At 41.7% G+C, this 21,111-nt stretch overlaps 1 protein-coding gene across 7 annotated transcripts in view; it reads right to left on the reverse strand.

Moving 5' to 3' along the window:
• Positions 1 to 2,567: 2,567 nt before the first annotated feature.
• The window catches only part of WASHC2C (WASH complex subunit 2C), a 33,236-nt gene continuing 14,692 nt past the window's right edge, over positions 2,568 to 21,111 (reverse strand). For 2 of the 7 annotated variants that reach the window (XM_040070734.1, XM_040070732.1), the window contains 15 exons: positions 20,315 to 20,407; positions 19,705 to 19,809; positions 18,788 to 18,904; positions 17,231 to 17,394; positions 16,697 to 16,808; positions 15,761 to 15,946; positions 14,539 to 14,718; positions 12,151 to 12,279; positions 11,844 to 11,939; positions 9,865 to 9,981; positions 8,235 to 8,297; positions 7,340 to 7,552; positions 5,007 to 5,597; positions 4,202 to 4,376; positions 2,568 to 3,038 (listed from right to left, as the gene is read on the reverse strand). In XM_040070734.1, the coding sequence (XP_039926668.1) occupies positions 2,902 to 3,038; positions 4,202 to 4,376; positions 5,007 to 5,597; positions 7,340 to 7,552; positions 8,235 to 8,297; positions 9,865 to 9,981; positions 11,844 to 11,939; positions 12,151 to 12,279; positions 14,539 to 14,718; positions 15,761 to 15,946; positions 16,697 to 16,808; positions 17,231 to 17,394; positions 18,788 to 18,904; positions 19,705 to 19,809; positions 20,315 to 20,407 (2,478 nt within the window). In that variant the 3' untranslated portion in view covers positions 2,568 to 2,901. Of the gene's footprint in view, positions 3,039 to 4,201; positions 4,377 to 5,006; positions 5,598 to 7,339; positions 7,553 to 8,234; positions 8,298 to 9,864; positions 9,982 to 11,843; positions 11,940 to 12,150; positions 12,280 to 14,532; positions 14,719 to 15,760; positions 15,947 to 16,696; positions 16,809 to 17,230; positions 17,395 to 18,787; positions 18,905 to 19,704; positions 19,810 to 20,314; positions 20,408 to 21,111 lie in introns of all 7 variants that reach the window. The other 5 variants (XM_040070733.1, XM_040070731.1, XM_040070738.1 and 2 more) reach the window with 3 other exon arrangements.

Below are 21,111 nucleotides of genomic sequence, written 5' to 3' on the forward strand. Positions count from 1 at the left end.
GATGGGCTTTCAGGTCCTTTCCGCCCCAAACGGCTCTGTGAGTCTGTGCAACGCCCCCAGCTATACCGGCGGACACGTGACGGCGGCGGCGCTGCCTCCTGGGACACGGAGTGCGGCGAGGCCGGGGAGGCGACTAGGGCAGATGAAAGCTAAAGTGGCTCCGGCGGCTCGCCCCGGCCGTAGCACCGCCGGCCTTTGCTCAGGGCCAACCCGCGGAGCCGGCAGCGAGACCCTGCGCTCAGGCGGACAGGCTCCCCGGCAGTGCCGCTGTGTCGGAGCGCGGCGCTGGGCCCGGCAGGCAGGGGCGGGCCCACTCCGGCGTGCGCTGCCGCCCCGCTGTTCCCGGCCCTGGCAGGGGCCAGGCGCTGCTCTGCGGCACCCTCACTGAAGGGCAGCGCTCGATTGTGCTCCCGTTTCAGCGTGAGGTGCCAGGGCAAGTTGCAGAAGCAGCGGGGCCCTTGGATGATCACAGGCTAGAGAAAACACGCTTATCCTATTAGCAGGTGGTAATTACATTAACCACTTTACTTTCCATTTAGGTTTAAAAATACACAAGACCTACCCTGACTCGCTGTTAGGTTTCAGGCCCAGTTAAAAGTGTGGCTTTTTGAGAAGCATGTAGCAAGTATGAGAACCTGTCAGAGGTTCTGGATACTGTAATACTGAGCCCTCAGTTCTGCCCATCCCAGAAAAAACCAAAACACCAAAAACAAACAAACAAACAAACAAAAAAACCCCAACAAAACAAAACTAACCAACCAACCAAACAAAAAACCAAAAAAAACCATCAAACCTGAAAAGTAAACCAACATACAAAAACCCCCAAATCACCAAAAAACCAACGCAACTCAAACCCAAACCCTCTAGCCAAAACCCAGTTCAAAAAGTCACCACTCAGACCAAGCCCTCCTAGAAGTGAAGCGCCTAGCCCTGGCTCTGTCTGTTAAAATTGAGGACCACACATTTTAAGATGTGAAGAGACACGGGGACAGGCACAAAGACTCACTGTCTGCCAGTTTAGAAGGACTAGGTGGGAAGAAAGGTTCTGGATCTACAACCATAGAAACCTGCACTATGAAAGAGCTCTTCTCTGCTGAGCTTTCACATGAAAGTTTAAGAAACACTAAGGTAGGAGCTTTTTTTCCTCCTGCTTCAAGAGCTTTTGGCCCTCAGGGTCCTTAGCTTGTGAACAGCCTTCTCTGCAATGCTAACAGAAGTTATTAATGTCAAGTGCCAAAAAGAAGATATAGAAAAGAAACAAGAATTCACCACCTTTTTCTTCTTTTCTCCATCATATCTTTGAAGCCCTTCTAAGCACAGAAGAAAGGAGTAAAGAAGCAATCCAAATCATGTATGAGGCATATGCAGCAGATGTAATGCCTATAAATAAAGTTCAAGTGCTTTCACTGCAGCCATCCATTTGCAGATAGCCCCCACACTCTTTTTCAAGCTGCTACTCCCAGCTTACCCCCACTTAACATGAATCATTGCCAGGCCCACCTATGGTGCAAATCAATACATCATGTTTCTCCTTTATCCCTTCCAACCTTTCCTTCTGCTTTACCCTCATTAGTGCTAGATGTTTCAGCAGTAGTATTTACTGTGCCTGGTAAAGGAAATCCAACTTGAGAAAAAAAGAGACTGAAGCAGATGTCTCAGAATGAGGACTTCAGTGCAAGTAGTAGTTGATCTCAAAGAAGTCCTCTGAGCACATGCTTTAAATTCACAGCAGAACAGTCTTAAGAGTCCGAGATAAGAAGTCACTATCATAAAAACAGTGAATCTACTCAGAATTGCAGGCCGTTATTTGTACAATAAAATAAATGTTGGATCCTCCTGCATTTATGCATTTGCTCTACTTGGATACATGCAGGAGAGTAAGCATCTACCGTTCGGTATCAAGTATGATTAATGGCATCTGTTCCAGAAGGGAATCTAGAAAATACAGGAAGCAAATTTAAACCAAATACATCTAACAGTCAGAGGGATTCCATAGAAGCAACCTCCTGTATACAGCTTACACTTTTATGGATGAGAAGGGAAAGCAGACAGCAAGCCTTTATGCACAGAAGAGTCTTTGCATAGAGTATGTAGATAAGCTTGTTAGCCTGGAAGTGACCAAGTGTGCTCTGTACAGATGGACTTTGTGGAAACTTATTTGCAAAACTCTGGCCGCTCCATGCAGGTGAAAAATCTCATTTAATGGCCTACAACTTGAACAGAAGACGACATTGTTAGGTTTCTGTTGTCTTCATGGACCACTCGGTGCCTGTTATACACTCTCCCTGGCAGAGAAGCATTAGCCATTATTATTTTTATAGCCCACATTAGCTGCCTGTATGAAATACCTCATTCGAGCTGATGTCAAGTCCTGCTCTGAGATTTCCTAACTGCTTCATTCTGTAAGAGAAGCTGTACCTGATGCTGAACCCAGCCTTACCCTCCCATTAGCTCAGAAGGTGGCAGCTGACCCAGAACAAGGCATAGTAGTGGTTTTGGTTCCTTTCAAGTCATGATGCAGACATTCTAAGCAAGAGGTAAAGAGGAAACTAAGACATGCAGACAGATCGAATTTAACAGGCTCCATTTACTATTTATCAATTATTTTATCTATAGATCTGTTTAATAAAACAAACTATATAATAGATTACTTCATTGCAGGTATTGCACAGGCTGTATTCATCTCGGCACCATGGAAACATGATAGCAGGAGGTTACTGTATTTTTAAAAAATATATAATTTAGCAGAATTAGACTAGCACAAGAGAATACGAACCATTTTAAATGGATAATCTCATTTAAATATGTCCATCTCATTCCAGCTCTACTGAATTAGAGAATCCAGAGTATTAGTACTGGACAGGGCTAAGGAAGGTTGCTTCTCTGCAAACATCCCCTTGACTACTGGCCTCCAAAGGCATTCAGCGGGTCGTCAAATGTGCTCAGGATCTTGCTTTCAGATTTTGCATCTGAGGCTGCTTGGGAAGATCTGGTTTTAGGAGTAGGTATCTTGACTTGGCTGCTAGAGAAGATATCATCTAAAGAGGGGAACAAAAAAAAGATTTTAATGAGAAGTCACTTCTGAACAGAAGCCACATTGTACACAAGAGACTCCATCACATAGCGTTGACTGCCAAGGACATTCTGTGATAAACAAATGCTCTCCTGCTACTTGGATGCATTTTTAAGGACATACGTAGGAGCTGTTAGCTCTGAGATTTTTTTTTTTCCTCTCAGTAGACAGCATAATACTTGTATTTTAGAACACGTTCAGGCTCTCATAAGCATTTGTAAAGTACTAATAAATTAAAGCTCCACAATACGTTCTACCATTCAACTGCCAGATAGCATCCCTCTTTTCTATCTCTTATCTGAGGAACCTGAGAGATCCAAGAGCTGTGATGTTGTTGCTAAAAAAAAAAAAAAAATCAGAAAAGGAAAAGATGGTAGTTGCTAGCAACTACTGTGGTGATATTCACTAACCATGAGTCTAATCTACAGCACAGTAAGAACATAATATAAATCCCCTGAGAACAGACCATTGCTAAGATGCAAGGAGGCGCACAGCTATAATCACCATCCTGATGAATATTCAAAAAGGCTGTCTGCAGTCTTGAATCAAGGCCTCCCATCACCTTCCTCAATACAAGCATATCTGTTGTGAATAAATAGGACCACAAAGTGTGATATTTCACTGCCATTAAGGCAGAGGACAACAATACATAGAAATTAAATCATCCAACACAGCCTGTGACAGCTGCAGTTCTCAGTCCTGCAATTCTTGCTGTGGCTAGAACTGCTTGTGTTTAGGACTGTGCTCATGAAAGAGATGAAACTGCTACCAAACACATGCTGAGGGGTTGCCTTTTCATCTGAAAGTACAATGCAAAAAGCTGTGCAAATTGAAATGCAGAATCTGCCTCAGAGCAATACCAATGTGAGATCAGTCTCTTAGAAACTTGTCTGGAGTAATTCCCGACAGGAATTAAACTTTTTCTCTGAACAATTTTATACTCTCTCCTGAACTACTTAAATGCCATGCTTGTTCTACAATCCAAGGTTAAAATCCAAAGATGACCAGAGATTTCAGAGCAGTTGAAAAGGAAAAGAAAGCAAAGGGTTCTAAAACATCTTAGACAAATGCAGCTCAGGACAATATTACAAGACTAGGAGCAAGATTTTTACTTATACATACACTTACCCATATCATCATCAAATATAGATTTTTGTTCCACCTTCTTCTTGGTCTTCTTTTCTTTTGGTTTTGCAGTTAGATCCGCAAAAATATCAATGTTATCATCAAACAGGTTAGTTTCTGGCATTTTCTCTTTCATTTTGGTCATTGGCTTAATTGCCTCAGTAGCAAATATATCATCCTTGGAGAAAAACATAGAAAGATCTCATCAATCCACAACACACTTAAAGAGAATAGTCACATTATCTGTACACTGCAGCTGAGACGTTTAGAAGACTTGGGTTTCCCGGGCTGATCAGATAAAGGCTGAGCCTAATGACCTGAGTGGTCTTTGCCAACCTAACTAGCAGGAAGTTTGAGACCCTTTTCCTCATGGAGGACTTGGCAGAAGTGCCTTAGCAGCGGATTGGACACAAGTCAAGTACAGCACACAGAGGCCTGTATCAAGTGCCCAGCCCACCACTTTGATTCCTTTTTTAAAGCATTATTTAGCAGGTGGGAATTGAACAGACAGTTAACAAAGAAGAACCAAATACCTTATTATTCTGAAAAAGCTATGTTATCACACCACATTCAGTGCATGCCTGCTCTGTGTTAAGGCTCCACCTTTTAAACCACTGCTGCTAGTTAGGGGCTGAACAACCAAAGAAAGAGTTTCTATATCCCAGCAGTGGAGCAGGACTGAGAGATTACTTCACCCCCTTATTCTGCACACCCCATCCTATTCAGCTGCCTCCATTAAGCCTAAATGAGAGGGGTCTGCAAATGGCTCTGGGGAACAAAAAAGCAACGTGGCAGGTTCAGCCATTACCTCAAAGATATCTTGGGCAGTAGGGTCAACTGCTTGGTGGATAGCAGATTTCAATTCCTTTTTTCCAGTTTTCTGAGAGGTGAAGAGAGAATCTTCCTCTTCCTCCAAAAAAGGTATAGGGCTGCTTTTTATTGAAGATTTTTGTTGTACCGGCTGGAAGAGATCATTGCTGTCCTGATCACCCAGATCAGGCTTTTTCTCCTTGCCCTTGATGGGTTTGTCTGGCATTCCCTCCTTCAACTTCGGTTGTGCAGCTGGTCTGGATGTTGAGCTGCTGGCAAAAAGGTCTTCAGATTCAAACAGATCATCTTCATTTTCTGTGGATTCTGGAGGAAGGAGTTTGTTTGTCCCAGCAGACAAAACACTGCTGTGAGCTGGTAGAGACAAGCTAGAGAGAAAGCCATTTTCCTTGGACTCTACTTCAGCAGCAAGAGGCTCCTTTATGTTCACAACTGCTGATGTCTGTTTTGGTAGAGACAAGTGTGACTCTTTAGTAGTGTCCACCTCCTCGCTCACTTCAGCCTCTTGAGCGGCCAGACGGCGCGCCTTTCTGCTAGGGGGTCTGCGCTTCCCTGGAACCCTGATCCTGGTCTGTAGGGAAGGAGGAAAAGCAAATCAGGATCATACATAAGGAAAAAGCCCCACAGGACATTCACGTTTGGAGTAGTTTGGAGGAAAATTCAGAAATATAACCCAGGATTTCTGTTTTGCTGCCCTTAGTCATTCCACAGCAGTGGAACAGGCGTACAAAAGCAACGGCATTCGCAAATAGAGTCACAACAGGTCAGCAAGCCACTCTAGCCCCTTGGCTTTAGGTAATACATTAGTCAGCCTGTTATCCTGCTAATCTAGGGGCTTTTGCAGTGCAGTTTAAGCCATAACTAATTATATTTTCCATGCAATTTCATTTTATGCATAGCCTATTGCAGCTAATTGCTGCTTTTAAGGGAGCCCCCTGCAAGCTTCCATTATGGCCTCTCCCCTGTCCCACATGGACAGGAGTATTTACATGGGTAGGAAATGGATCACTATACCCTCTTCTTCGCCTTTGTTAATTGCTCCATCCACTGTTCTTTGAAAGGGCAGGCAGAATGCTGGGCAGGTTGCTTTGTTCCAGCGGTTGGAAAAAAGTGCATTTGTCTGGATATATTAACACTCAAACTTGAAAGGCTGATGATATGCCAACATTACAATATCTAACCTGAGCCACAAAAAGCATTCACTGTATAGTTACCAAGACGCTTCTTCTCAGATTACTTCTGCAACAAAACATGCATCATCACTGAACTAAAATGAACATTCAAGGTTGATAACATGCAGCTACGGGCACTCTATTCTTTGCAACCCTATTTAAAAGTATCACAATAGAGAGCTTTGTCTGTTGGAACACGCTGCTGTTGGAAACAACTGTGCCTACACAGTAATGCACCAGGTTGATGTACAAACTTCAAACCCATTTGTCACTACGGGGTCAAGTCAGCTGTTGTGGTGACAGCTGCTGAATCCTGCCAAGTCATCTCCACTGCTCATCTAGTAATGAACAGCCTCATCAGCGTTAAAGGAAGAAAGAATCAAAGTTAAGATTTTAAGTTATCTTACTCAAATTGCTGCTCTCAGGAAACCCCACAGACTTATAAAATCACAGGCACCTAGATGAAATCTTAACTACGTGGCTGACACTTCCATCTTTTTAAAGAACTACTAAGTCTCTTTAATTAGAATATGCCTTTTGCAGACCATGAAGTAGAAAGTATAAGTGAAAAACAGGAGGCAGAGATTTGCCACATCAAAAGCTGTAACGCTTCTTTTTGTTTTCCTTTGTGTGAAAACAAAAGTTTTCTTTGAAAAAGAATTGAGAGTTACAGTTCAGGACAGCATGACATTTTTATCCACAGGGGAGGTAAAGGTCAACCTACAGCAGTGATGTGTTTTGGATAGCTTGTCAAAGCAGCTGCCTGTAGCCTGTTTTATAGTAAGCCTAGAAAGATGTCTTTTTAAACTTTTTTTAGGTTGGTGTCTCCTGGGATAGGACAAGATGTTATGCTAACACTAATTTCAACCAATAGGGGAAATGCAGTATTTTGAAAACGTACACATTCACTTTAAAAGGAACCAGGTATATGCATAAGCCCCTTACTGAGCTAAGTATAGGTGCTAAGCTAGACTTTCTCTTCAGTGATCCACAGAAGTGAGAAGGGATTAGATTTTCACATTCCCATTTAGATTCAGATAAAACATACTGTTCGCAGAACTTGCATACCAAAACAAACTCCTGCATGAGGACAGACTGTGTTTTTAATCCCCCTTCCTCCTGTCCTGAATACCAAGGTTACCTTATTGGCGTTGTGCAAGGTGTCTGCTTGCATGGGCTGATCAAAGCTTACGCCGAGTTCTTCATTGCTTCCTGCAGCAGAGAAGGCTTCACTGCTCTGTACCTCCTTGGGCTCATGTAATGGAGTGTCCAGCACTGGTAAGGGGGACTTGACATTGGAAACCTTAGGCATTGCACCAGGTAGTAAGGCTGAAGGGTTAATAGCTAAGTTGGCCTACAAAACAGACAACAAAAACATACACACAAAAAGAGATCGCATAACTAACTGCTACAGAGCAAGCATGGCTCCAGAGAAGGTGCAAGAACTAGTGTATTTGGGTATTCAAGTTCTACTTCTAAAGTGCCTGGTTTTTCTCAGACCGAAGAACTTCTGTGTCTCCCACAAGCTCTGTCTCACTAAAACTGTGGAGTGGTCAACACTGTTATTCTGTGTAAGAGCTTCAGGAACAGCAGGGTCAAGTTATGCCAGACCAAACACCTACGTAGTTCAATATTCTGTCTGAGGAGACAGCGGGTCTGACTTTGAATGGTACTGTGATACAGTCATTAGTCATTTTGTGTCAGAACAGGGATATGACCACAGTCCCCCCTGAGAGTCCCTAAACATACTTAATAGTGCTAAAAACAACAGCAGTTCAAAGAGGAGCCCACCCTCTGCCCCCCCAATATGAGTAAATAGTGCTGCTTAGAGTCAGAACTGAAACAGAAGGAGGAAATAATATTAAACATGCAACACAGAAAAAGCAATCAAAAATATGCCATCTGAAAAAAATAATAATGTTGCAAGAATAAGATAAGGAAGCGATAAGATTTTGGTTCAGGGAAAGCCATCAGTGAGGCAAGGAAGATTGTCTGGGGTTTTTTTTGAAAGTTAAAATGCCAGTAAAGTTAATTACTTGTAGCTTTCCAATCCGAGATGAAGGCTCTTTGGTTTTAATGGGAACAGGACCTGTAGATTTCTGCACAAAATTACATTGTATTAAACAAGTTGTTATCAATCCAACCATAGTTTTCATTTTAATATATGTATAGAAAACAGCTAAGTGCTTACCAATTTCTTCTGAAGATACCCTGCTATCACATTCTACCATTAGAGCTATAGTCACTAAGTTTTCAGTTTCAGTTTCCCACATGCCACGGCCCCGTCTTCATTATCACGTTTCATTCACCCGTCTTTCTACCCAATATTATACTCTGCCAGGGTAACTGAACAACATTCATCTTCTCCAGGTCACTGCCACTGCTAGTCAAATCAAATCAAATCAGGACTGCTATTTTTTCTCTCTTTACTTATTCTGTCCCCTAAAATCCTTTGAAGCCACATTGCCGGGTAATGATCTAACTTTTCTCTTTGTGACTGGCTGTAACTGGGCTACAGACTTCAATGAAGCCTACATGGAAGCCAAGAGGGCCTCAAAATTGTTCCACTGACTTCAATGCAAACAGCTTCAGAGAAGTGAGTGTTCTTCTAAAAAGAACAGCCCAGTAGTGCTGGAAAGAAAACTAGGCTAAAAGGGCAAGAGCAGCTGTTTGGTCTGAAGACTTGGGTGAATCCTAGGACTCAAGGAACTAATCCAATCAGCTAAGGTGCATGTTTCAAGGGCTTGCTCTCCAGAAGTTTGTAGTCTGCATGGTTCTGTGAACTAGGCAATACTGCTGTTGGTAAGACTGGGCAGTAAGAACTCCTTCAGCTAGGATGAAGTGACTGAGGGTTTGCAAGGGTTAAGACACTAGTTTGAAGGGCTTGATAGCATGACAGGGTATCCTAGTATCTGAGGAGATTGTTCTCCACTTAATTGCCTGTGGTGTTCAGCTTAACCTCAGATAGGCTGACACCATTCCTACAGCAGGCTGTCTGCAGCTACAAAAACCAGGAAGATGACTCTGGTTCTACATTTCAAGGAACACTTCACAAAAAGGGAAGTCGTGCTAATTACTAGCCCTAGAGGCTGCTCTGTGTTCTTCAGCCCAGGCGAGAAAAACAACTCCCACTCCCTACAACAAAAATCTAATCTCCTACACATGAAAAGCCATCAAGCAGTGCTGGTGAGGGACAGGCCAGAACTCTGGGCCAGATCACTTCTCCCAGAGACTCTTAATTCTGCAAGATTAAAGACAGGAGTCTTGTTTATTCACCATAAAGACTCCAAGACGAGAGTCTAAACTGTGCTGCATGCCCTGATCTCCTTTCTGAGAAAGGCTACCTTTAAAGATCACATTCACCCCTACAGACACTGGCACTTCAGAGAAGAAACAACTCATTTTCAGTATAGCTGGACCTAGGGTGTAGCTCTTCACTGCCATTTCACTTTTTAAATTGCGTGTACAATGAATAAAACATCAATAATATTTAAACTTGTTGCTAGTAACAGTGCACCTGCTGATAAGCTAAGTTTGGCCATGCATTGCTGCCTGGCAGCCAGTGAATCCTGGCATTGGTTTTCATCTTTCCAAGACACTTAAAACAGGATGATATATCTCCTTTTTCTTTGAATGCTGTTCAAGGCACAAGATTTAAGTACTTGCCTCTGTAGTTGATGCCTTCAGAGTATCATCTTGCTTGGCACTTAAAGCATTTTCCTGGTTACTGGTCACTGAAGAAGGGCCAATACTGGTCTGAAGAGTTTTCTTCTCAGCCATTTTCTGGAAGCATTATGGAAATAAGTCAACATGAATGGGGTAAAAAGCATGGTGCGCAGATCCAAAAAAAAAAAAACCCACCCCAAAAGAAACACAAGCAAAAATTTAAAAAATCTTTTTAATTGAACAGAAAACTAGTCACATCTTTTGATCCTGCTGTGCATAGTTGTATTTGGTTTGCATGGCCAGGTGTTGGTAATGGTGTTGGGGTGGCTTTTGTGAGAAACTGGTAGAAGCTTTCTCCAAAAGGGTACAGAGATTCCATAGCCTGTGGAGGAGACCCAGGCCAGAGTAGGTGGTTACCTGAGGGGAGGCTGTGAACCCATGGGAGGCCTGGGTCCTGGCAGGGACCTGCAGAACTGTGGGAGAGGAGCCCACACTGGAGCGGGTTTCCTGGTAGGATTTGTGACCCTGTGGGAGACTTAGGTTGGCACAGGCTATGCCCAAAGGACTGCACCCCATGGAAGAGTGACCCACACTGCAGCAGTTTCTGGAGAACAATTGCCTATGGGATTGACTTAGGCTGGGGAAATGCATGCAGAACTGTCTCCCGTGGGAAGGACCCCATTCTGGAACAGGGGAAGGACTCCCCTCTCTGAGCAGTGGCAGAAACAAGGTGTGATGAACTGACCTTAACCCCCATCTCCCTGTACCACTGGGGGTAGGAGGTGGAGCTGGGAAAGAGAGACGGGTGGGGGAAAAGTGTTTTTAAGGTCTTATTTTACTTCTCATTATTCCACTCTGATTTTGCTAGAAATAAATTCAATTAATGTGTCTAATTCAAGTCTGTTTTTCCTGTTTATTTTGTGAATGATCTCTCCCAGTCTTTATCTCAGCTCATTTATATAAAATATAACTTTGTTATATTTTCTCTCTCCTGTCCAGCTGCAGAGGAGAGTGAGAGAGGAGCTTTGGTGAGTGTCTGGCATCCTGCCAAGGTCAACTCACTACAACAATAGGCACTGGCTTATGGCTCTGCAAAGCAACGAGCTTCCATTCCTCCATTCCTTTAGTCTACCTCAACCTTTGCTGTCTGTGCTAACAATTAATAATGAGCATTTCAATAAACTTTCAAATGCATACTATTTCCTCATCAACAAAACAGCAGAGACAATAGGAGCACAACACTAGCTAAGGAACAGTGCTATTTTTATGTTTTCAAGCAACCAGGCTCCATATATAGTCTCCCAAGCACTAATTACTTAAGACCACCCCATCCAGAGTCCTCAAAGAAAATGTTTCCAGGCACTATTGCCCATTTCCTAGCCTAACTTGCAGTTATGGACATGAATATAAACTAAAGCAAAAGTTTCAATTTAATTAAGATAACTACATTTAAAATTAGCAGTTTAGAATGTATGTTAGGACTTTGACCTCAGACCACCTGCAACACAGTCTAGTTCATTACTGCAGCTACTCACCCTTTAAAAGCTATCAGGTGACCATGAGGATTTTAATACTGCATCATTACCTGAGATCAAACCAACCTGCAGAAACTTGAATTACACAACTCACAGAGCACAGCTCATCAGTCATGCATAAAGCACAGCCAAGTAATATTAGCAAGTTAAGCAATTAAACAAAACTCTACTATGATTTCTGCTCAGGTGTGTTCTCTTACACCCAAGCCAGTCCCAGTGGTGCACAAAAATAAATAGAATCCAATTCTCTCATTCCAACATTAGGAGACCCAATGCATCTGTTTGCTCCCTATGTCTTCAGGGTCACAATGACCATTTCCATTCTCTCAAAAAATTTGAAAAGTCACTTTATTTCTTGTGGGTATACAAATGGAGAAAAATCCCTCCCGTACACTTCTTTCCAATCTCTTTTATATAAGCCATTTACAATAGAAAAACAGGTACCGGAATGTTTGTTTTAGCAGTACTGAAGAGATCATCCTCATCATCATCCCCAAAAAGCCCTCCTCCAGGTGATGGCTTCAGGATATGGTTTGCAGACTAAAGAAATGAAAGATAAAGAAAAGACGTGTTACAGATGCAAAGCACATCTCTTTCAGCCCATGATGCCAGAATAATAACTGACATTAGCATTTGGCCCTTTCTGGAAATCAGTGACTTCTAAGCTGTGTCCAAGCAAGGAACACCAGTGCAGAGAACACCTTCAAGACTGTTTTTGAATAGGAGGTTCAGAGAAGGGCTTTGAACTCACCACTGACTTCTTGGGGCTGGCAAAGAGGTCAACATCTGGGTCATTGTCCTTCTGAAGCTTGTGACTGAAGAGAAGCTCTTCGTCTTGAAAGACCCCAGTGCTCTTGGGCCGAGTACTTTTCTCAGAAGCCTGGAAAGAGAGGAGAAAGGTCCACACAGTGAGAAACTCCCTCCGTGAGGAGGCTATTTCCTCATGATAAGGCAGGTTACAATTCCCCTGAGGCTACACTACAGCTCTGCAGTGGTAACAAAAACACAGCTTTAACTGCTGGTTATGTTTTATTTTGACCAAATTTGCAAAACTTACAATGTAAATATTTGTATTTGCATTTCAATTTAATGAAAAGACATTCACCACAGTATCTGTGTCTGTTGATCTAAGATCCAGCTGCTATTATTTACTTGTGAAGCTTCCTTCAAAGGGAAAAAAAATGTTTTCAGTATGTTATCATGACTGTACAGTAAGGTTTATATTCCAGACTTTTATGCCTCAAAAATTTGAGTTAAACCTACAGGACATAGTAGTGAAAGGAAGAGAATCTCTTAGTTGACTTCTTAAGTGATATTTTCAAAGAAGAATAGAAAAATAGAATTTTTTTTTTAAGCATAAGGCCTGTAAAGCTATTATTGTTGCTAGACTCCCTGTTCTTCTGTGAAAGCAAGCAAACACCCACAAGAAAGAATGCAACATACTGCCTTTGGCAAGAACTTTACTTTCAAATTTGCTGCTGTGGGTAACATTGAAGTTGTATGTATCACACTATAAGCCCTCCATTACCTGGCAAAGTAATGAGTATCAGCTCCTCGAACACCAAAAAAAATGTGTGATTGTGGTCATTGTAGGCACCCAGGTCTGGCTTGCAAAGGGCCCACTTAAATGTCCAGGTAAAGGCCCATATCTATGTTTCACCACTCATCAGTCTCTATTAAAACAAATCAAATTAAAGGATGCCTCTTCAGAGCATGACTGGATGTCCAGTACCATGACATCAGACACAAAATCCAGGCAGCAAGACTGGTCATCATAAGAATAAAGCCTGATTCTCCCATTCCTATTCAAGTCTCCAGGAACCGCAAAGGACTACCTGAATTTAATTTCTGGCACACCATTTTTCATCCATACACTCTCTTCTATGATTTTTATTACTGTAATTTCGTTATTACATTCTCAGCCTCTCTGTGCACCAGCTTTAATTTCGTATCAAAACCAGGTCACATTTTTAGAGCGCTAGAACTGCTGTTTATGCCCAGATATGTGAAAACCTAATACATATTTAGAATTATCCACACACAAAACACATATTAAGTTGAAATAAGCAAAAAAAAGTAGTAGCACCTTTCAGATTTGTCTGTCAAAAATGTTAAGTTCATAAATTACCGTTCTGATTTTTGCATTTCAGTACCTTAATCACTTTGTGACTACTATAAGCTGACAGATGAGAGCTTTAAAGGAAATATTTGAATTGACTTCTATTTTTCCAAACTCATAGGACAGACGTGGCTTCTTTCAATCATCTCCCAGTGTGCTCCCCACAAAAAACCAAATGCAGTATTCATTCAGAGGTAGTGAACAAGGGTCCAAGCTAACAATGCATTTTAACTCAGAAGCTGCTCTAAACACTGATTTTTCTCCAACAGTTTTCTATTTCATTCAGTTCCAAGGGCTTTCGGATTGGCTGCTTACTTTACACGGTCACACTAAGATGACAAAACCTTGTGTACACTGTAGTACATAGTATGTACCTTGTGACACTACTTCCAACTTACAGAAAAAATTTCAGTAGATTTGCATCAAGTAGAAACAAGAATATTGCAACTGAAAATTCCAAGTCCACCTCTTGATGGTATACACTATATCAGAAAACCAGACTAATAATATGGTAGCTGGAAGCTTTTTTAAAAAATGAACACACATACTTGCAAAACAGAACTAAACATAGAATTAAGGTAATTATTACTGAATCTAAATCTGAAGGCATATATCCAGCAAGCAAACTGTAACAATATAAACAAACAGGGATAAACCACAAGGTTTAAAACTCCACATCCTTTTACTTCCTAGTATCTTTGACTTTGAGGAATAATTGAAGAGTCAGTTCCGTAAAGCAAAAATCAAGTAGCTGCACCGAAATATCTGTATAGAATTTTTTTTTCATATTAGCATGCAGTAAAATGCTTTCAAGTTAGAGGAACAGGAAAATTTACAAAAGGATTCAGGATCACAGGGAAGAGCAGGAATAATTTCTCACTGAAGAATCTGGAAGGTTAGAAATTGAGAAACATCAGCCTACATGACATGAAGAGAGGGGAAGGTAAAAACAAGACCTTGCCTAGAAAAGTAGAGATGGAAATACCATTTCCCAGTGTTCAAGAACTTCCTTACACTCACCACACCAACTCCTTTCTGTGTATTTTTTATGCCATCATCTTCCAGTCTCTCCTCCTCTTCCTCCTCAAATAAGCTTAACACTTTCTTAGCTTGGCTCCTCACATCTTTCTCCAGAGCTGGTGGTGATGTTGCAAACAGATCTGAACTGCCAGCTGGCTCTGAAGATATTACTGCAAAAGGCTCCATCAAAGAAGAAAAAAACCAAAAAAAATCAGCCTGTTGTTTATTTCAGGTTTGCCCAAAAATCCTGCTAAGCTTTCTTGGTTAAATACCAGTAGTGATCAGAGTTCTGCAATCATTACCAAGCAGGCAACTGTATTCAAATAATTTTTCCAAAGCAGACAGAATATCAATAAGCAGATTAGCAAGAGACAGTTGTCAAAGAAAAGAACACACATTCCAGCTCTGAAAGGAAGACAAATTTCCTCCTCTACCCTACCCTGTGCCACTATTGATAAGCAGCTTCCTGCATAAGGTTTTCTCCTCATCTCTATGTCAGGTTGCATGTGCACCACAAGGTTGCACTAATCAGCTTTGCCACTACCTCTGAGTTACCTAGCTCATACCGCTTGGGGTACTTTAGAGTGAACAGCACTACCAGAACCCTAAATGTGCTCAGGAAAAGTGTGAAGAGTAAGAACTACAATGGAAATTCATCAGCTGGTAATTCCTCAACAATTACTCAGTAAGACTATGCCCAAGATCAGTTCTGCTGAAGCTTCTGCAGTAATACATTCAATACTCATCAATACTGTTCTGTAACAGTATTGTCCAGCAGAAATTCACAATCCTGAAGACCATAAGAACATTTATTACTTTGTAAACCATCACACATTATGGTGAAACAAAATTACTGAGCTTGAAGAAAAATCTATATATTAATACAGGCTATGTTTTAAGGGAAAGCTCTGTTCATGTAAATGAAGATTACCCAACTCACTCTGGAGGAAAACCAGATTGTGCCTACCTCTTTCCCCCCAAAAAATCCCAATCCCTCTCCAGGGAATCAGTTAGGAAACAACTTTTAAATGCCATTTAATCAATTTGCTGTTTGACTGACAAGTGATTTTGCTAAACGGAGACAGAGTTACTCTTTCCTCCAATCCAGAAATACATTTCTGTGCCAGGGCAGCACTGTCTGATTGTGTTTTTTGGCTGGTTTTTTTTTTTTTTTTAACTGAATCTTTACCAAACTTCAGATTAATGTAAGAAAATCTCTCACCTTTTCCTTTGTTTGCTGCCCTGCAACATCTGTTCCTCGAGGCACAGGGGCTGTTCCAGGCTCTTCTGAACACCACAGTGTATCTTGTACCTCGTTAGACTTCACTGTTTTATCTGGCAGATCTTCTTTTTCCTCCTTTTCTTCTTCATTAAAGGTAGGTGGTGCTTGTGCTGGTTTTACTTTCTCCTGCAAAATTAGGAGAATGTTGGCAACACAGAATTGGTGGTTATATATAAAAAGCATAGGCTGCATGGGATAGCAGAATCTCAGTTTGCCTACTGCAGACATCTAGGACACTGGCAATACATGTGACTTCTGCTGTTTTCCTCCCATGGGACATTCTGGTTTTTGACTCTTAATTTCCAGTATTATGAGATTTTGAATCTGGTTGAAGAGTGCCAGGAAGCACACATGCAACAATCCTCACTACAGATACAGCTCTATTAAACCCTTGCATCTCCTACTCTCAATTCCAAAGCACAACCAGACAGGCAATACATCATGGGCTAAACTTGTAAGTGAGAGGATGGTATGAAAGGGAGAGCCAGTAAGAAGCCTGTTTACACATCTGAATCATCTTGGGTAGGGTAACACGAAAGGTTAACCCAGGCTACTGAGTCAGCAGTAAGTTGTTTGCTCCTTTTAGTGTTATTTAATGGTTGAGAGCTTTCAAAACATCCTTAGGAAGGGCCTTTAGCATAAACCAAACAAATTTAGGGTAAGTTTTCAAGAAAATTTTGAAGTCTCTATTAGGCTAATAGCAGTAATACTGTACATTTAAGAGTTCAGACTTCCCATTCCAAGTGTTCCCATTCCCAATTTGCTAGAGTTGCCATTGTGTAAAACAAGTTAGACTTATATTCAGTACCTAACAATGAAAATAGACTGTAAAAATACTAAGTGTTCCATGTTAGTTTTAAAAGAATGGGGAATTACCACTGCAGCCTTAGCAGCTGAAGGAAGTAGCATTGATTGGGAGCTGAAGAATGATTCTCCATTAATATCATCATCTTCGAATAACAGTGATGGCTTCTGTGGCTTTCTTTGGCTGCAGTGAGAAAGAGAAGAAAGTGGGAGATTTAGTGGCCATGCACTGCATCTGTTTAAAAGCATCACTTAGGACCATCATTTGCAGCAAGTGTTCCCAGATACAGCACTTGGCTTCCTCATTGTCCCAACAATTCTAACACCCTCTTTCTTGTCTGCAAAGCTTTCTGCAGAAGCAGAGATAAAAAAAGGAGTTTATATCACTGGCATAGAAATGGAAAGGCCAGTTCAGTGGTGGCAAGGAGGATGACCCACCACAGAAAGAAAACAGCCCAGCACTGCCCTTCCTACTCACACACCCCTCCTTCCTCCTCAGCAACAGTACCTGGAACCAACACTTGCAATATGCCTGGGTCTGGTTTTGAAAGGACTACTGGGCTGTTCTGAATAAATGCCTTCCCACTCCCCTCCCAGGACTTTCACCTCTCTTTAGTGATTGCAAATAAATCCTCCTCATCCTCTTCCTCAAAGAGGCTTGTTGTCTTCACATCTTTGGCCTGACTGACAGTGCTAGCTGGTTTTGCAGGGTCTTCTTTTTGGCCATCTTCAGAAGGAGGTTTAGCTGGCTTGGAGACATTCCAATGTTCCTTAAAAAGAAGGAACAAGTTTTCTTTTGTCTTGTTCAAAGCCACGTTGCAGTCTTGTCTATAAGGAACATTTCATCATCTTGGCAGTCCTTTCATCTCTCTACTAGTTTACTTAGCTGCCTGCATTTAAGCCACTGTAATCTGACATTGCTCAGGCTTTGCAGAGGGCCTGGTCACCTTTTGGCACACAGTACTGATCCAGCAAAATACGCTAGACACACTTTGTTACAGCTGCTCTTGACAACTGAGGTCAGTGTCAACTGCAGTGTCACAAGAGTAGGGTCACTCAGTAGAACCTGACTGGAGCCACTTAGCAAGTTTGATGTTTAGGTAAAAACAAGAAAAAAGAAAAAAACCCTACCACACGTACACCCCAGACGTATTACTAGAGTGCTCAATGCTGCACTTAGTTCCTTCACAGTACTTCTCCCCCAGGCACACACCTCCTCCCACAGCTACCATTTATTCAAGTCTACACACTAAACAAGATACTTCTGCCTTGTTTGTTTCGCTGTTCCTAGCATTTCAAGTGATTTTTCCCAGTTTCCCACCTTTGTCCTCTTTGTGAAAGGGACTACAGGCGTGACAAAGTTTGAACTTGGTTTATTCTACATTAAGATAAAAATGCATCTAAAGATACTACTGCTGTCTACTAAACAAGCAATTACAGGATAAGTAATAGTCTATGCAACAGAGTAATTTTGAGAGGCAGCAGGACTAAGAGTCTGGATTCTATTCATATGAGCTAATTCAGAGGTTTCCAGACAAGTTTTTAATTTTTAAGTTTTTAATCTACTTTACTGTCTGTGGCTCTCATTTAAGATGAAGGACAATACCTAGCCCATCCCTAGAAGAGGGCTGCTCAATGGGCAGTCTTATTATTTATCTATTATTTTCCCATCCCTAGATTTAAAAAACCAAAACAGCCAAACAAAGGAAAAAACCACCGAAACTTAAGCAAATACAAATTCCAAGAAACTAAACCACATACAAAAGAAACTCACTTCAAAACAAAGAAAACCTCAACACATATCTATGTAGAACTGCTAAACTTTCCTTACACAATTTAAAGCAGTAAAGCAGTAAGAACTTATTTTTCCCTTTCACTGTTATTAAGTCAGGTTTGTTGGCAACAGTCTCCATTTGCTATCAAAATTTCTATAAATTACATTGAAAATAACGATTTTCTCTTCCACGTGACTTCTATTACCTAGATCCTGTTAAAATCTGGATCAAGGATCAGCTTGCTTAGTTGCAAACAAGTCAAAGAATTGGGGTAGGCATTGCATGTGGACACAGCAGAGTTGGTCTGTGGTTCCCTTCTCAAATGTTTCATGCTTTGCTTAGCACAAAGCCTAGTAACCACTTTCAACCAAATCTCACTCCTCAGTACCTCCTCATCACTGCTGAACAATAAGCTGGAAGCTTTCTTGAGAGGCCCTGACTGTTTTGCTCTCTCTTCTGGGGCCTTTTCCTGGTGCTTCTTAGCAGGTCTCACACCAAAGAGATCCTTAAAACAAAATAAAATATAACATTATAAAAAAATCAAAAGCCAAAGCCCCAATGAAAAGCTCATTGAGAAATCATCAGCACATAACATACTGTTGCCATCCACTTCTCATATAAGCAGGATATAGAAATGGTGTCTTTTGAAGACAATTTCAAGTTTAACACCATATTCTGGTACAAGGAATTCTACAGACAGCATTTGATAGACCAGAAGCCTGTAAGCACATAGCCTGATTCTGGCCCACAGATTCTTCACCACAAGATGTGACCAACAGCCAAAAACCACCACTCAGCAATTCTGCAGTGCAGCAGCCAGCACAATGGGACACTGTTTCTAACCCATATAATGAAGTAGAGAATTAATCTTATTCTGAGGACAGGTATTAAGTGAGCTGCCACTACTGCCACTGGGTGGAAACCATGACAAGAGAAGCGAGAAGTTGTCCATGTGACAGGTAGTACAGGTTTAGGATAAAACAGCTCCTTGAAGCTCATATTTGTTCTACTGCTCAGTGTTCTCTAGTCCTATCAGAGGGATAACATCCTTCATGTTTAGGTCCAGAGGTGAAATGCACTGACTGCAAGCTACTTAAAAGACCTCAAGAACTTGCAAGACTCCCCACTCCCACTCTCCTCCACAGTGCTGTCCACAGGCTCAGAACTGCTGCACAATGCAAGATCAATTTAGTGCTCCATTTGCAAGCCCAGTGTTGTAAATTTCTGAATATTTTCTGTTGCACTTGCAACAACCTGTGCAGGTGGGTTCCCACACACACAGGCAGTACCAGGAAGTGCACTTACCTCTTCATCATCATCAAACAAAGAAAGTGGAGCTTTTGACATGGACTTGCTGGTGGGGAGAAATGTAGCTTTGGACTTCACAGGTTTACTTGATGAAAACAAATCCTGTGCAAACCAAAGAAATGTCACTTGGCAAAAGCAAAGCTATATGTTTTAAGAACTCTAAAGGGGACATTAATGTTTTTCCTTATGAAAAAATGTTTAGAATGCCTACGAAGTAGTGGATGCCTTATCTGATGAACCAATCACTTGTAACTGCACATGGATTTTCCTCATCTTTGCAGATTAACTGCTAGCTGAAAGCCAAAATGAAACATATGCAGCCTTTAATGATTCTTACTCTTCATTTGCTACTCCTTCCTGTCTTCAGGCTTTTAATTTATGCCTCTGTGTACTACTAATGTTTAACTCCCTGAAGATAGGGAAAACAAGCACAGAGCTTTCACTCTTGGAGCAAGAGGAACTTTCAGAACATGTATGAGTATGTGCGTGGATGCCAGATTTCCCAATCATACAAAATTCATAAAGAGTCCCCAGATACAAGTGGACTGAAGTCAGGATGACTGAGATCCCAAGTATTTCTGTAGGGATTTCTCAAAGAAATACTCACTTCAGAATCCTCCTCATCAGAGAAAAGGCCCCTCTGTTTTCTTGGAGGTGTTTCAGATAGAGGCTTGAAGTCCTCACCCAAAGATGGTTGACTCTTCAGGACAAACAAAGATAATGCATCAGCACCCATTTAGATTCAGTAAGGGCTGACTCATCCAGGACACTTTTTTTTGCAGTAGCCAGGAGGGGGCATGGCCAGGACCCCAAAGTTATTTTATACTACCTCATGTCATTGGTGGGGACAGGGGGAAGGGAATCTCTTCCAAGAAGTCCTCTCTCTGAGTCAGCTCAGCTGGCAGAGGCATCATTTGCCTCTTTTTAGTACCTTCTGTCATTAGTATTGCTGCTGTTGCTGTTTGCTTTCTCATCTCATTTCTGTTTCAAGTAAATTGGTTTTATCTCAACCCCTGATCTTTACCTTTTGTGCTTTCAATTCCCCTCTTTTGCCCTCCCCAGGGAGAGAGTGGTTGCAGTGGGGGCACTAAACTGGGAAGTACCTTTCCTAAACCATGATAGACCCCTGCTAAGAGGCAGGCTGATGGCAAAATTGCAGCAGTTGAAAGGATGGAACCCAGGCTTGTCACCCGTGGGCTGAAGTCCAAAACTCATGTGCTATGCACAAGTGACTTGCAGGTCTTAGCACAGGCCTCCTCTGCCACACCATCCCTCTCAGCAGAAGAATGTATGCAGCAACTCATGCCAAGCCTCGTGAGCTAAAGGAAAATGTTTTTGAACAAGCCGTGCTTCATAAAGAACAAGGGCTGTTTGTGCCAGCCATCATTTCCTGCATTATCACAG

Source organism: Hirundo rustica, chromosome 8 (assembly GCF_015227805.2).
Source record: "Hirundo rustica isolate bHirRus1 chromosome 8, bHirRus1.pri.v3, whole genome shotgun sequence".
Taxonomy (NCBI): domain Eukaryota; kingdom Metazoa; phylum Chordata; class Aves; order Passeriformes; family Hirundinidae; genus Hirundo; species Hirundo rustica.